This window comes from Pezoporus occidentalis, unplaced genomic scaffold (genome assembly GCF_034315485.1).
Source record: "Pezoporus occidentalis ecotype Australia unplaced genomic scaffold, CSIRO_AGI_Poc_V1 ctg93, whole genome shotgun sequence".
NCBI lineage: Eukaryota > Metazoa > Chordata > Aves > Psittaciformes > Psittacidae > Pezoporus > Pezoporus occidentalis.
This window is the reverse complement of record NW_026916294.1, coordinates 2,039,019-2,056,101: the sequence shown is the minus strand read 5'-3', so window position 1 is coordinate 2,056,101 and position 17,083 is coordinate 2,039,019. Positions and strand designations below refer to the sequence as shown.

The 17,083-nt window shown below is 37.5% G+C and overlaps 1 protein-coding gene across 1 annotated transcript in view; it reads right to left on the bottom strand.

The window, feature by feature from the left end:
* IARS2 (isoleucyl-tRNA synthetase 2, mitochondrial) overlaps window positions 1-17,083 on the bottom strand; it is a 31,363-nt gene that overhangs the window by 11,496 nt on the left and 2,784 nt on the right. Inside the window, exons 3-14 of the mRNA XM_062605987.1 lie at window positions 16,630-16,786; window positions 15,379-15,527; window positions 15,246-15,295; window positions 15,037-15,146; window positions 14,861-14,951; window positions 14,362-14,477; window positions 12,639-12,808; window positions 11,665-11,755; window positions 11,315-11,466; window positions 9,876-10,036; window positions 2,239-2,341; window positions 1,562-1,655 (exon numbers count right to left, since the gene is read on the bottom strand). Of these exons, the coding sequence (XP_062461971.1) occupies window positions 1,562-1,655; window positions 2,239-2,341; window positions 9,876-10,036; window positions 11,315-11,466; window positions 11,665-11,755; window positions 12,639-12,808; window positions 14,362-14,477; window positions 14,861-14,951; window positions 15,037-15,146; window positions 15,246-15,295; window positions 15,379-15,527; window positions 16,630-16,786 (1,444 nt within the window). The remainder of the gene's footprint in view (window positions 1-1,561; window positions 1,656-2,238; window positions 2,342-9,875; window positions 10,037-11,314; window positions 11,467-11,664; window positions 11,756-12,638; window positions 12,809-14,361; window positions 14,478-14,860; window positions 14,952-15,036; window positions 15,147-15,245; window positions 15,296-15,378; window positions 15,528-16,629; window positions 16,787-17,083) is intronic.

Here is a 17,083-nt window from a genome sequence, read left to right as displayed (position 1 = left end):
TGCTTCCACGAGTTTAAACTGCAGGAAGTTCTTCCTGTTACAACGTTCTGTAAGCAATTCTGGATTTCATCCATTTTTCTGTAAAAGTACTTTGGAAAAGAATCCCACCAGTGAGCCTGCTTGTAAGCCTTGGCCTGTTATTTATAGGAAGAAGCTCAGCAAAAAGTCTTAGAAGCTGGAGTATATTGGGAAATTCAAGACACAACTACTAATTCAACAATTTCTCCTGCAAAGTGCCTTTTGCATTTTGATGGCACTACTACTACTACTTTTTGCACCACTACTGCTGGTAGTGGCTGGGAGCCTTAATTACATAGGAAAAAGGGTAATGCAACTCTCGTGCCATTTCTGAAGATAGAAGCTTATGAGATCACGCTGCTTTAGTTGTCCTTCCCCCAGCTTTTGAACCAGTGGGGCCACTCCAGTCATGTCAGACAGCAAATGAAGATGCCTTACACACACCACACTGAGCCCAGTTTCAGGAAGATACATGAATAGGTAGAGAAGAGGAACTTTGAATGGTTCCATGAAAGAAATAGTGTGAAAGACCCAACATTTATTGCAGATTACAGTATCCATATGGGAGCCTTACACAAATGAACAGTGAATCAAGAGTCCATTAATAAGCAGTGTCTTTCCTCCACAGGATTAGATGTAGTTTTTGCATACTGAGGTGTTAAGTCCATAAAGAATCCAAGTATGTAACTGTGCACAGAATACCACTACTTTGTTATACCTTCCAAAACCAAGCCAGAACCATTTTTAAACAGTACAAATTTTAATACATGTAAGGGTCTTCTAGAAAATGAATGTTTGCTGATGATACTGTTGCCTGACCATGTTGCTAAGAAACAAAACCTCTGGTACTAACGTGTTTTATAATTCAACAAGATTGCTATCACACCATTGTGTACTGAGGGTTTAAAGTCCAACAGACCTGATGTATGGGACCAGACTCCTCCTTTAGAAAGGACTCCTGACTGGACTATCCTCCAAGCAAACAATCCATGTTTTATATATTTTTACATAAATATATAGCTGCTACCTGCTGAGTAGCAACTACTGGTAGTATGAGCTATAAATAGCAGATAGCAAGTATAAATATTTTAAACCACAATATATTGCTTTAGTTACTGGAAGTAGTCAGAAAGTAAAAAGTACACCTACAACTCACTCAGATCCAGCAGCTAATCCGTTTTGTTTTGCTTCAAATACCTTGCTCAAAATGAAATTTTTTAACTGAAAATAATTTAAGTTACCACCTAACAGCAAAGTACTTTGTGTCATGAAGCTTCCATACTCAAAACAAGTATGTTCTTGTTTTGCCACATGGCAAAATCAGTCAGAATAGAGTATTGGAGCATTCTCAATTTTGACTATGCTGAAAATGAGTTTGCCAACATTAAATCCTTATCTTTACAAGCAAAAGCAGCTTTACAAGAAGTCACAGCCACAACCCTACGTCAGTTTTGCTGACACCAGCCACCAACCATCATGCAAAACAGTTACACTTCTGTTCTACAAGCATTTTAAAAGAAAAATCAACATATTAATTCTGTACCTTCCAAAGCATGAGCCCAGGAAGTTCCACTGTCAAACCAGATGTCTAGGACATCCTGTCCCTTGACATAATCCAAAACATCATTACCACCAGCCTATGGGAAAAACAACTATTAAATAACGCAAATAGAATACACCTTAGCATCAATGCTTTTTGAATGTAGAAATAAAGTAGCCTGTAGATCTGTACAGGCTCTGCCATCAACTTTGTGAGTGAACACAAAATAACTTGGATAATTTTTCACAATAGCTTTTAGATATTTACTGATGAAAACCCAAACCAGAACAAGGAAAGTACAGTCTGTGTGCTTGCTTAAGAACACAGTTATTAAAGGAACAGTAAAAAGTTAGGAAGAACTAAATTAAAATTCTCATCTATTTTAATGACAAAGACCAAATATATATTGGGGTTCATAACTTGGTTAGTTAGGGTGTTACTTTTCCCATGAACGAAAAGGAGGAGGAGGAGGGAGATTTCTGCCCTGAATTAATGGCACAAATCTGACTGTGTGGCTTTTGCCATACTCAGATCTCACTTTCTGAATACTCCTCTCCCAGAATACCTTCTCATGAAGGTCCAAGACTGAAAAAGCGGGATGGGAATGTATAAAGGTTTTGTATCATTTCCCACCACTGAACTCTTTCAAGCACCTTCTGTATTTGAAGTCAAAAATTTACCTTCGCTACAGCCTCTTTTGATAGCAGTTGTTCAATAGGAAGGGTCCACCATGCATCTGTTCCTTGCTGCTCCACGATTTTGATGATATTTGTGACAGTTTCACTGGGTTAGAAAGAAAAAAGGGGTTTATTAATTAATGAGTTAATTGTACCTCAGTGTTTCAGATAAAAAGTGGTGACATAAACTGATAAAGACATCAAGCTGTTTAATCCTGTGATTTTCCAGCTTCTAATCAAGATGGGACTCCACAGAGCTTTCTGCCTGTATAGGAAGATTTCCTACTTTCATCTTCCAAGATGGTTGGGGTTGTGTAAAACCTAGACATACAGAAATCCACATGTATTTCAAACAGCTTTTTCTGCAAATAGTCAATAACTGGGCACTTGGAACAGACGCCAGCAGCTTGAAAACCTCTAGAATCCATTTCATTTGCTATTTCTTGACCTTGAATTTAAAAAGAAACTAAACAATTATTTTCCACCCAAAATATCTGCCCCTTTAGCCAACAGGCTTTTATTCTCCACTGGATAAAAAGACACTGAGAACTTACATGGAAATGTAGAGTCGAGAAATGGCAGCATTTTGAACAATACACATGTGTATTAGATGTCTGGTTGCTTCAATTCCCCCTTTTGAGCAACATATTTTTTAAATGGTAAGAAATTGATAAATATATTAATCCCAATAATGTGGCAAACTTTACCCAGTAGAGGAGTGATGTAAAACACCATTCAACATACACTCTGAAGGCAACAGATGAGTTCATAAGGTACAGCAGTTCTGTGCACTATTTAGGAGATACTCAATTGTTGTCCCCAGTAGGAAAGGCTATAGGGAGTTGATTTTTAATATCATTTAATTAGATAAGACATTAATTAAGACAGCTTAAAAACCAAAGCAGGCCTCATGCACTTTGCCTTGCCTTTACTAAAGAGATGATTTTTAAGACACCTGCTGTATTCAAGTAGTACAGTAAATCATCATGACCTGCCGACTTCAAACTAAACCCACTGCGTTACCCAAGCCACCAAAGATTCATTTTTAACTCAAGAAATGAAGATTTAATCGATTAACTAACTTCTTGACACAGTATTGCAAGAGGGGAAGAAGTAAAATAATGATCTGATATTGTTATCTTGAAAACACAACATGAAGATGGTCTTGGTCTTGTACAACTGCAGCACAGTATTTTTACTGCACTGCTACTAAGGTGAGCTACATCACTATAACATTCAGTGGACTCCTGTACACAGAGTTCAAGCATGACAACCTATGTTCTCCACGAAAATGCAGAACAAATTGTTACTTAATCATATGACATGAGGTGCAAGAGTAAGAAGAAAATGCAGTTTTGCTCTTGGTTGTGGGAATAAAATTGCAACGACAGACCAACAGTTTTGTATTAATCAATCAATCATCAATTCATCAGTTTATTTTTCAAATTCCTGTAGAACATCCCAGTAGCTTTTCTGGAGAGGAAACTAGTAAGGCTCACAAAGTGATAGCCAGCCAGCTTACCTCCACCAGTCTTACCCTTTCAGATTAGAATGGGTATCATTCACCTTCCATTTTAATGATGATAGGACACAATTTATAGCTTTGTAATAGAACTGCTAACGTTTGGTAAAACAGCACTGAGGAGCTCCAACTCTGAGTAGTATCTTTCCCTTTCAGTAATATTTGCACAGAGGCCTATTTGCCTACACTTTCAGTTGTGAAATGTTACTTCTCCAAGACAAAAGCAAACAGCAACTCCAGTCCTGGTAGATTCCTGGCAGATAGTATCAGTATCCCTTACGCCTTGTCTCCTTCAGGCTAAACCTTCACATTCAGAAAGCATTCAGGAAAAAACAAATCACATAAGCCAAGAAGTTTGTTTGCCTCAGCACAGACAAAATTATTCCAATGAATCAGCCTCTCTTGCAGGGTCAGTACCCTCCATTGAAAAGGCTGGCTTTACACCCATACCTTCAGTCATGACACAGACCATGGCATCTGGGCACAGGCTAGAAGAAGCAATACACACAACATCATTTTCACTCCTTGCCAACATCCTTGCTCCATCTTTGATTCTTCTCAAATACACTGCCTATGCATTTTTAAAGACAATGATGGATAACTAGTTGTTTCCAAGTATTTCAAGAGCTCTCGACAGTGTCAATGCCTTCTTGTTACTGGGCAATCCTTACTCACGGAATTCACCAGCAGAAGACAGAGTAGCTAAATGAAAAAGAGGATGATTCACCCCAGAACATGCTTATTACCACATAAAAGGTTAATACATGTTGAATGATTCATGGAAGAAGCAAGTCAGTGCTCAGCTAATGGCTCTGGTATCAAATTAGAGCCAGAAATTTTTTCTTATCATGAATCATACCCATAACCAGTATAGAAAAGCCACCAGCATGCTCCATAAAGCAAGTAGAAAACTAAAACAGGAACTAAGCTTGTCTTCCACATAACGTTTCTACATCACAAATAACTTCAGTGAAGGGCCATAAACTGATGCTGAATTAATTTTCAACCTATACATCTTTGAAGTTTTCAACATGTATTTGTGGGGATTTTTAGAAGGTGATAAATGCAGCCACAGACCAAAACTAAGAGCTACCTGGGATGACATGTATGAATATGCTCTTAATAAACAATGTTTTCCAGCAATTGTCTGGCTTCAGTTTGATCACAGCAGAAATCTCAGTTTGTCAGATGTTCTAAGCTATAAGTAAAGGAGACACAGCTTCAAGTGCTGATATTTTTCTGACTCTGCAGCTGTTAATTGTGATGACATCTCTCCTCAGTTGAAGGTATAACTGTTAAGATCTGGCCTATCAAACAAATATTTGGAGAAATTAATAAGGAGAGAGGACCTGAAGCACTGTGTTAGTGCAAACTGTATTGCCTGTAGTGAGAATGAACTGTTCTCCTTGCCACTGGAGGCAGGGGGAGGGACAAGAAGGAAATAAACCTTACTATCAATCTCCCTTGCGAAACCATCATAAAATGACTGCCTTCATTTACAGTAAGTATTGCCAATGCCACACAGCAGTTGCCTACCATTGTAGATACACCATTACTACAAAAGATACTATAGGTATAGCTTTTACCAAGTGTATTGCCACGCAATGCAAAGGCTTATATTGCTAATTTAGGAAGGGCAGAATAATTTAAAAGACGCATTTCTGTGACGTGAACTAACAGATATGATTACGCCACAGATACAACTTTCCAGACTGATAAGGTCAGTTTTGTGTTATCAGTTACTTAAAAGAAATAAGGAGTCAATGCCTGTGAACTTAACTTGATAAATATTCTCAAAATTTTACTATAGTTTAAAATCAAGTAAAAAAAGAAAGAAAGAAACAAACAAACCCCAAACATTTTACCAGTTTTAGTTTTTTCATTATATTCAGTTTCACTACAGAATCCAAGTGACCTGGTCTAATGTGAGGCAGCCCTGCCCATGACAGGGGTTTGGAACTGGATAATCGTAAGGTCCTTTACAACCCTAACTATTCTATGAGTCTATGATTAACAAGCAAGTATTTTATAAGATGAGATAGTTAAGACCAAAGATTTCCAGGACACCATTTCAACAAATACTTTTTCCTCCAACAGTTTGAAAAGCCCCACTCCTCTAATCCCTTCCCAGTGTCCTCATGATTAATTATCACTGCAAGAGAGAGAAGTGACTCTACTTAAGGTATCTGTATTAGAAGAAAGATTTTGGCAAAGTACTTTTCTGTAAGGTGCAAGTGAAAAACCACCTTTCTCAAATAACTACTCATTACTTTATAACCTGCAGGCTTCAACGTGAGCATGACAGTTCACCAAGTTAGCAATAAACCCCATTGTAAAACTTTGCCCTGTATTCATGCACTATCTAGGAGAACTCCCATTACGTGTCACTTGCTACGTTTTAGCACTGAACACCCCCCCCGGCAATTCACGCTACCACGACACCAGCCAATCACTCTGAAGAATGATATTGATTATGCTGAACACTTATTTAATGTGTTAACAGAAATTAGGCAGCATAAGATACAGTCAGGAGAAGAAGAATACAGGGTCTGGTGTTCTCTCAACCTCTTCAAACAACAGAAAAGACGGCAAGTTATCTTTTTTACATGAGCATTGATACTGTAGCAGTAAGTACTTAGGTTATGGTAAGTTGCTATTGCTTACAATTCACTGAAGTGCCTTGATACTTTCAACAGTAAATTAGAGAGCAGTATAGATCTACTTCAAAACAGGTTGGGGTTTTCTTCGTCAGAAATTTAAGTTACTTCTTAATCGAAGTCACACAGAAGGGGACAAACGTTTGCAGGCATTAGAATAATCTTTGTAACAGTACTTACTATTACCAATATCTGAAAAGTGAATTTGCAAAGAAGTTACTGCATGAGGTCAGATTGAAGTACATATCTCACATTTATTACCTGGTCCAAGCTACTACAGGCAATACAAATCTCTTGATTTACTTTTGGAGCTTTCTCTTTTCTCTTCCATGCGTTACAGAATTTCCTAAATCAATTTTTTTTTTCTCTTGAATCTATTAAATTTTGAAAGTTGACAAACAGCATCAGCATTTATTTGTGCATGTATTCTAGTTAAAGGGTTTCTTCCTCCACTCACATGGAACATGAATTTTACCTCCGCATTCTTACTAAAAGTGGCAATAATGAAAAGAAATTGTTCTTTCTTTTCTCTTTCTCTTATACGGGGTTTTGCTATTTTAAAATCATTCTTTAACTCCCGATGGCAGTATGACGTGGCATACCCTACATTAAGAATTTAATCACCAGTATTAAATTTCTAACTATAGACAGCAGTGTCGAACAACTGAATGGCTTTTAGGGCTGTGGCGGGCCACAGTAGCAAACAGGAAGATTCACAGAGAACTAGTTGCGTGCAATATTCCATCTAGCTCTTGGCTTTCAAGTTAGAAACATAGGATTGTTGGTGTGGGAAAAATACTCTGTTAAACATGAGCAACCTGAAGAGAAGCCTTCTGCTGCCTTTCACGTAACAAATTCAAGGGAACTCACAGAAGGAAACACAGCGGTTTATTTTAGGGACTCTTTTGGTTATCTTTTTTAAAGTCTTTTTTACAGGTGATATACAAACAGCATCACTCAAGATCGACCTTTGGTGCTCTCATATGTAACAGCAACTCCATGTGGACTACACTGACTTCCAGTGGAGATGCTGTTACTTTTGATAGTCACTGGGAAACTCCAGAGCAGCTGCTACTGGAAGCACATTTATCCAGAATTCCAGATAAGAGATTTTGTTTTGAAATTTATTTACTATTGTTTTCATCATATTAATTATAACCACAGTCTGAATATGAAAATTCTTAAGTGGTAGAAATATGTCAGCAACCTCTTGCGTTTTCCAAAATGATTAACACAAATGCAACAAAAATACTTCATCTTAGGTGCTTATTTCAATAAGAACTGGTGTCCAGGAAAATGACCTATGAATTGACAGACTGCTTTCTAAATTTGCCTGTCATTTCTATAGGCCAATATTCTGTGCACTTTTCCCACTCTGGTCACAGAAGTCTGCTGCGGCTAACTTTAAATATTTAATTTTTAAATATTTAATGTGTTTTACACTTTGCTTTGACAATTTCACCTCTGCTGTAAACCAGGTTACAAGTAAAGAGCACAGACGATAAATGAGCATCAGAAGCTGTGGGTCAAATGAAATAAACCTACTTTTCAAGCATATTGGGTATGTCTCTTTTTTCCTAAATGTCTCTCTTTTCCCCCCAGATGAACTCTAACCAAACATGCCATAATGTTGCTCTGCTCATCCACCTACATGTGTGACCACTAGTCCAGTACCTACAGACAAAGGTCAACCTGTCTTGTTAAACTAGTGCAGAGTTTACCGCATCAAAATGCCCCAACTGCCATATTGTACAATTCCAGCAATAATCTCACACAGCTCAAGCACTTACAAAAGACACACTTTTAAATACAGATCACTGGCTTTCAAGGTAATTTTACTACAACTTAAAGGAATTCCCATGCATCCCTCCTTTCAAATGCTTTCTGATCCCACTGTGTCAGCGTCCCCTGGGTCCTGAAGAAGCTATTGCTTCAAAGTGCCCTTCACATTTGACTACCAACTGTTAACCCGGTTTTCATTACCCTCTAATTTTGTTGTTAAATTATGTATTTAACAAACTTAAGCAAGCACAAGTAAGTACAAAGTTAAGAGTAGTCATAAGAACACTACGCCTATTCTGCAAATAGACTACAATAAGTATTCCTCAGAAATTGTGACTTTTTAAAATGTGATCATATGCTTAGTTTTTAATACAGTAACAATTTTGGTGAGTAAAATGTTTTTTACACCCCATAGAGCCTCCACCCATTTATTTCCTGAGGTGTGTCAGCATTATTCAGGAACTATAAACAGCTACAGTTATTGTGGTCTTTTCTCACAGTTATTGCCTACTGTGAGAGAGTCAAAGTACACATCTGTGCACCTACACACCCAGTCACACTAGGTGAAGCTAAGGACTAACTGCTTGAAGTCCATTCCCTGCTCGCCACACCCTAAGCCTCACCTACTACTACACCTGTGTGCTCAGTCCAGCCTCTGGAAAACATGCTGGACTCTGTGCAGTATATTTATTCAACACCAAAATAAAAACCCCAAGAGTTCTGCAATACTACTTAAGTTCATCTCCAGCTATGCAATCTTATTATCCATAATGAATTTGCATGAGTGGGTGTAAGGTTAAGATGTGTAAAACAGAGTTACAGCAGCATATCTCAAGACAGAAAACAATGAATGTGGAACTCCACAATACTACTTTTATGAAATAATCTCTTAGAGGATACTCACAATTGATAATCTCTGTTCCCCAAAGGGATAAAAGCAGAACCCTATTAGTGCTTAAAAGACAGAAAAGGTTCGTATTTGGTTGAGTTTTCTTGTTTCAAGCATAGCTTGGATTTCCTCTACATGACATTGTCTGGAATTTCTTAAATGCAGGGTTTACAGTACCTGGATGCTATTAGCCAGAAGATGGCTGAATGAGGCTAACATCTGAAGCTTTAGACATACCAAATCATATAGCTAAAGGTCAGTTACTTACATTTATTGAGGCTAGCTTTCAAAAACGCCCTATTTGGATTTTAAGTGCAGTTACTTATTCTGCAACTGATTTGGTTATTCCACTTCAGATAGATTATTGCCACTTATTCAACTGCAAAATGCTGTTTTTACAAAATACCTGTTCAACTTACAACTGCAGTTGCAATCCACTCTAACTACAACTTGCATTTTACTCCTTGCTTAAACATAAAGGATGGGGATTACTATCAGCTCACTCAACTTGAAGATGAGGGATGAAAGCACAGCAATAACTATCAAGGAGACTTTACAAGTAACATAGGTATCTAAGTAAACTGATCCCCATTACTTACAGGCAAGTCACCTTCAGCAATGAGGTTTTGACTGTTTTAATTTATAGCTGAATTAGTTCTGCTATAAACAGCTACAAGTAAAAGCATAGATTTATACTTGAACAGTTAGAAGTTTTATAATATTGTGTAACTGCAGCACAACAGACAGCGCTCATTCTTTCATTTTTCAGTATATAAAACTAGGCAAATACCTGTTTATCAAGCATTCTCCTGTATTCTTCTGATAAAAAACAGGAATTGGGACACCCCAAGATCTTTGTCGTGATATACACCAAAACGTCCTTCTGTCCAGCATTTCAAGCATTCTGTTCACTGCAGATGTGGGAATAACTTTCACTTTTTTCAGCACTTCCTATAAAGCAGACAGTGAATTGAACATGCTGCAGCATTCGCACAATGTTAATGTTACCAGTAAAAAAAGGTACAGGTCTACATTCCCACTCCCAGCACTGAATAACATGTTTCGGGCAACTGTCGCATTTACTTCATTTACTTCCCTGCATCTTCTCTTCAGTAACAAACTCTGAACTCCGTATATGCTGTACATTTCCCCTTGTCCTGTTGTCTACTTTGAACCCCATCATGACACATACCAGCTGTATTACAGAGTGAGGGTTACCACTCACTCCCAACCCTCAAGAACCACATTATCCTTCATGGAATACAATAACTCATGCCCTAATTAGAATGAAATTACTATTACCCAAAGCAGCCTGACGTGTTGGTCTGAGTTTTCTGTGGGGATATACATCATTTCAAAGAGCACTGCACATTAAAAAAATCCCATATGAAGACAGGCTGAGAAAGTTGGGGCTGTTCAGCCTGGAGAAGAGAAGGCTGTGTGGAGACCTCATAGCAGCCTTCCAGTATCTGAAGGGGGCCTATAGGGATGCTGGGGAAGGACTCTTCATTAGGGACTGTAGTGATAGGACAAGGGGTAATGGCTTAAAACTTAAACAGGGGAAGTTTAGATTGGATATAAGGAAGAAGTTCTTTACTGTAAGGGTGGTGAGGCACTGGAATGGTTAGCCCACAGAAGTTGTGAATGCTCCATCCCTGGCAGTGTTCAAGACCAGGTTGGACAAAGCCTTGGGTGACATGGTTTAGTGTGAGGTGTCCCTGCCCATGGCAGGGGAGTTGGAACTAGATGATCTTAAGGTCCTTTCCAACCCTAACTATTCTATGATTCTATGAAAACAGGACTGTGCCAAAATCAGTGGGGGAGCAAAGATGTCTAGTCACGCACATAAACGTATCAAATCAATGCAAATCAACAAAGGTAATTTTAGTAGTGATAAAACCATCTCTTCTGATTTAATTCCTTGAAACATTCTATTTTTAAAAATATTGTTTGGGAATAAAGAAAACAGTAGCTCTAAGAAATATGCCTATCCCCTGTAAATACAACGAACAAATATGTCAGTCAATGTATTCATCCTGGATTATATTAACATTGAGAACAAAACCCAACAAGATTCATCACTTCTACAGGTAATTAATACTTTTCAACTACTGTTTGTAAACCCTAGAGAAGAATACATTCTGAAGAGAGCTATAGCAAGATTGCTTTTTTGATTCCAAATAGCATCAACCACCTTCAAATGTCCCATAAGAAAGAAAAATTACACACTTGTGCTGTAGCCTTCACACTTGCTGTGTTCACAAACCACTGCTTGCTGGCACGAATAATCATTGGTTTTTTAGTCCTCCAGTCATATGGGTAACTGTGCACGTATTTCTCCTCTTTCAACAAACTCCCAGCTGCCTGAAGCATCTGAATGACTGAGAGAAACAACGAGGCAGGATTAACAATCTAATACGGACATACCACTTCTGTTAACTTCAACTTGTTTCTTTCCATGATCAATACACAGTAAGAAGTGCAGATACCTCATTCATTTTCAAGCTGCGCCCAGTTTATATGAACACACAAATGTAACAGACACAAACGTAACAGACAGCTAAACATCAAGTACTCACCAGCTTCATTCCCTTCCTCAAGGACATTCTTGTTTCGAAGTTCAGGACCTGCAGCTTCAGTGAAAAATCCCCCTTCATCCACAAAGCACTCCTAAAAATAAGTATGTTAATCATGTCAATAAGATACCTGGTGGCAATTTACAACCTTTTTTTGGCATTCAAAAGTGAGTTGAGTGTTCTGCTGAGCAGCTACTTTTCTGATTAACAGCAAAATATGTTATATTTAAGTACACTTTAGTGAACTGCAACTTAGTAACCTATCAGGCAAGCGACTTAAATGTGTCAGAAGAAATGAGCATCATTACATTTGCAGATATACTACACCTGTCTTACATCAAGTCACTGGTTAGTATTTCAATAGCTTTTCAAATAAACAGTGAAAAACAAAAACCCCCAAGAAAACCCCCACCTCTGAAAAAACCCAACCAGAAATATGAGTCTACTCAGGGTTTGGAACATCAAGAGTCACCTCTTTAAAGAGGTAGAAGAGAAAAAGAATACCCTACATCTTCATTTCCATCAAACAGAAACTGATCATGCATAACTGAACTGCATTTACGTACGTGTTTATCACTATTCTTTTTCAGTAAAGCTTGTTCTAATGATCTAAATAACTGATGATTTACTGGTATGCAAAATACAGCTTCAAAAGCCAATTCTGAGTTCTAACAGACAGTATCTGGGAACTGTTGTCTGCGTTATCCTTTAAAAACAAAAAACACGGAGAGAGAAATCAGATTCTATTCTTCCACTTCCCAGCAAGCTTTAATTACGAGATGGGTGAAAAACTTTGTCCTTTTATTCTGATACACGCTTTTATTAAGGTTACTCATGCATTCCTGCAGGCCATTAGTGATGCTCACACTTATGTGAATGCTTTGAAACATTTTACATACAAATTACAACAATCAATTTAAGGGAACATGATCAAACACTTGCAGGAAATCTAGAGCAAAAGCTGAAAAATGAAGTACCGTGGGCAGCTGATGGTGGGAAGCTACACTGTAGTCTTCCATACCATGAGCAGGGGCTGTATGAACTAATCCTGTTCCTTTTGCCATTGTCACATGATTTGCAGGTAACAGAGGGGAGACTCTGCCAGGAATTGTGGGATGAACACAAGAACCATCGACCAAATCTACACCTGGGGATGGAAAAACAAAACAAACAGAAGAGAAAATAGCATTCAGCTTCTTTTATCAGACAGCAGAAATGGAACAACTGATCAGCAAGTGTATGCACATGGTACTTTTCAGATGTACTACTACTTCATCTCATTTGTGGGTCCCAATCCACATGCTTTCAAATTCTCTGCGTTGTTAAACTTGCACACAGGCTTTTTTACCTTTGAAGAAAAAGCTTTTCTTTGACCTTAGGCAATGGTATTCCACTAATAGTGACATTCCACCAAGTGACACTCCACATTCCCATTCCCTGGGGACCACTATCTCAGTGCTCCCCAGACACAGATTCCAGTAATGATTTAGCAGGCTAAAAACTTTGAATTTGGGAACTATTCCCATTCTGCCACTAAGTATTATCATTAACAATTACTATAAATTCTCTAAATTACATACTAACAGACTACAGGACAAATGAAGATTGTGACAATTTAAGGTTTCAACTTTACTGAATAAATCTTAGTATCAAAGCTTTGCTGAAAATCAAGAATCACAGAGAAATGCTTCATATGACACAATGGCTTTCACTGACCATTTTCTTCTTAGAAAGAACATGTTTTGGAACTCCTGACAGTTCTGTACACTAATACAGGAAGGTAACAAATATAATGAATTAGTGAATATATGGGAAGAGAAAAAAAGAATAGGTTCTAATATGAAGTTTTTTTTCCAAGAAGCTCCAACTCCACACGTTATCTGCAAATTGTGTGATTCAAAAAGGTGGAACCCATGAGAAGACCTCCAGCTAATTTTAGCACCAGGTAAAACCAAGTTTATTAAGCAAAGAAACAGAAGTCTCTTTTGCCTCTGAAACAGAATATGTTGTATAACATCAAAAACCTGAAAAGTCATACAGATTTCTCATCTCCTCTAGACACTGAGTCGCTGATAAAGGCAAATGAATAAAGTTCACAAATGACACATTAAATCCCCATTTACGACAATGAATCATAATACAGATGTGAACAGACAAAAGTCTGTCTATTAAGAAACACCATTAGGCATTTTGTCAGGATGCAGACTTAATCGCTTTAGTTTGTCCATAAGGACAACAGACACCTATGACAGCTTGATGGTCTTCACGGTTATAATGAAGGCTTAAGGCACTTCTTGGCAATGAAAAACTCAGTAATTTCAGTAGTTTTCATAGAATTTAGTGATCAGTCAGTTCAGCAAGTATACCTGTAATTAGCTCCTTGCTCTCATCAGCGATGGATGAGAAAACCAGAAAAAAGTGCATTCATTGTAATTAATATTTTGCTGGCGAACAGACTTCTACTCTGTTTTCCACATGTGACTCTAGATCTTAAAGACTATTTTGAAACTTATGGATGAAAATTTGAGCTACAATATGCCAACAGTGAATCTGACAGACTGCTACTCCTCTTTGTATTATTTCAGTGAAGCACATTCTCAAGATCTAAAGAAACTTAATAATACATCAAAACTGAAGCAGTTTTCAGACACCTACATACAGATTTCTACGCAACTTAAGATTAACAAAATTAAAACCTACCTTTACATGTTGACACAACCTCAAACTGAGTGTCCAAAACAGCAGCTGTAGATTCAACTCTATCTGCAGCTAAAATGAAGTATTCACCAGTAGTTGTACACTTCACAATTGAGTAGCTACAATGCAAATATATATTTGAAATACTCAATAATTACAAACACCATAAAGCTACAAGTTGTCTAAACACTCCATTTCTCTAAAAGACAGCAAATGGTTTGGGATCTACATGTCAAATTCACCCATAAATCTCAAAAGAATTTCAAGATAATGTTAACATCAGGAAGAAGAGTTAAAAGAAAAAATAAAGATGAAACTAATATATTAAGAGTAATACAGAACAAAGGTTGTAGTTGTGTCACAAAAAAAAAAACCACAAAACAACAAACGACCACAACAAAAGGATGCCTTAAATAAAAGGTAATGTAGTCCAGAACATTTTAACTTTACTGATACTGGTAAGGACTGACACAGATCACTGAACCAAGTTAAAGACACATACGCTGAATCTGGCATGTAACAAACTGCTTGATTGGCTGGCACAGTCCAGGGTTGTGTAGTCCAGATTAGCACACTAGCAGGGGATGATCCATCTACAGATGTAAATTAGAAGTACTTTACTTAAAATTATAACAAAAACAAAAGCTATCACTCTTAAAATCTATACAGAAGTCATACCTAGCACAGAAGCCAGTTTAGGTGGTGACTTTAACAAGGGGAATTTCATATACACAGAACGACTGACGTGCTGCTCATTGTATTCCAGCTCTGCTTCGGCCAAGGCTGTTCTGGGTAAAGATCAAACATCAGTTAACACACTTAAACACGAAAAGCTATTGATATCTTTGCTAAAATTTTGAAGACAAAATAGTTAAGTCAATGCTTACTTTGTCGAAGGAGACCAGAACACAGGTTTGTAGTCCTGATAAATGAATCCCTGGAAAGGGGGGGGAGAAATAAAGTTAGGATAATCAAAACTCATGATAAATCAAACCAGACTTCAACAAAAGCTCAACATACCTTATCATACATTTTATAGAAGATTCTCAGCTGGTTTGCTTCATACTTTGGATCAAATGTACGGTAGCAGTTAGCCCAATCTGCCATTACACCCCAGCGAATGAAGGCAGATTTCTGTTTCTCAATTGCTCTCTCTGCAAATTCTCTGGCTGAAAGGAATAGTTCCATTAAGCACATGGTTTACCTCATCAAGGTAAGTGGATACATTTGGTACATTTTTGTACAATTGGTACATTTATCAATGTAATACCACTTAATTACGCTACTGACCTTTTATAGAAAAGCCTCAGCTGAAAATATTTAAAACATGCACTAACTACTGATGTGTATTACACAGATTATTATGGCTCAAAAAAAATATGCATTTCAGAGTAGTTACATAAACTGCAAACAGCAAAAAGATCCAGAAGTGGCACTTTTTGATTTATATGGGGACATAAAACAAATGTTTCCAGAATAAAAACTTTATTTTTAAGGGGGGGGGGAATAGGTATATTTAGTTAAGAAGAACAATTTCTTAAAATGCCTTCTCAAATAATGTAAAATAAAGAGTGAAAATTAACTACTTCTGTTGATGCTGAGCCAAACATTTCAGAACACGCACCTGAAAATAAGCCGATTTCATTGCCACAAGCTAAAGCAGTTTAAATTGCTCATTATAAATAGCTTTGCAGCTGAATGTTGATGTCTCAATACACATGGTATTTAACATTATTTCTTCAGAACAGTTTCCACATAATGCAAACTAACCTCCCCTGAAAGGAACACTCTTATAGTTCTGTAATATTGTTACAAACACAGTAAACAAATACATTCCTACTTAAAGTACTGAGCCAACCTGTCCTGATGAAACCTGATTTTTAAACGCATCTTTTTAGCTCCTAATCAAATTCTGTCTTCAAAAACCAAAAGGATCTGATAAACATCAGTTTCATGTCACTACACAATTAAGCAAAGCAGAAATCCAAAACCTCTGCCTTCCTTTTGGGTTTTTTTAAACCGCTGGTCAACAATATGCACATTGATTACAGCAGTGAATTAATCCTATGTTCAATTCTCGTTTCATAAGATTACGCTGCAGTCAGTCTGCTTGGCAAATACATAGTAATCATGGAAAATGTCACCAATAGCTTATAGAAAAGCCTTCAGGAAAGTATAAAAACTACGTATAAAGCATAAAATACAAAGTATGAGTAGGATGTATAAATACTTAATCCAACTTCTATAAAGATATGACAAAGAGTAGTTTACCTTTCTGTCGAATTTCCATTGGTGAAAGATTTTCAGATCCTTTGACTTCTGACAACGCCTTCAACTCAATTGGCAATCCATGGCAATCCCATCCTGGCACATAATGTACTTTATAACCTCTCATCACGTAGAAACGATTAGTGATGTCTTTCAAAATCTGAAAGGACGCAAGAGTCTGTTACCTCTTTAGCTCCCCCACATGGAACAGCTACACTATTAAGATCCTCCTGCTAAAAAAACCCACCCAAAAATACAAAAGGCTGCATGTCCTGGTTTCAGCTGGGATAGAGTTAATTTTCTTCCTAGAAGCTGGTACAGTGTTGTGTTTTGGCTTTTGTCTGAGAACAACGCAGACAACACATGGATGTTTTAGCTGTTGCTCAGTAGTGCTTACCCCAATCAAGGACTTTTCAGTCTCTCATGCTCTGTCAGTGAGGAGGGGCACAAGAAGCCA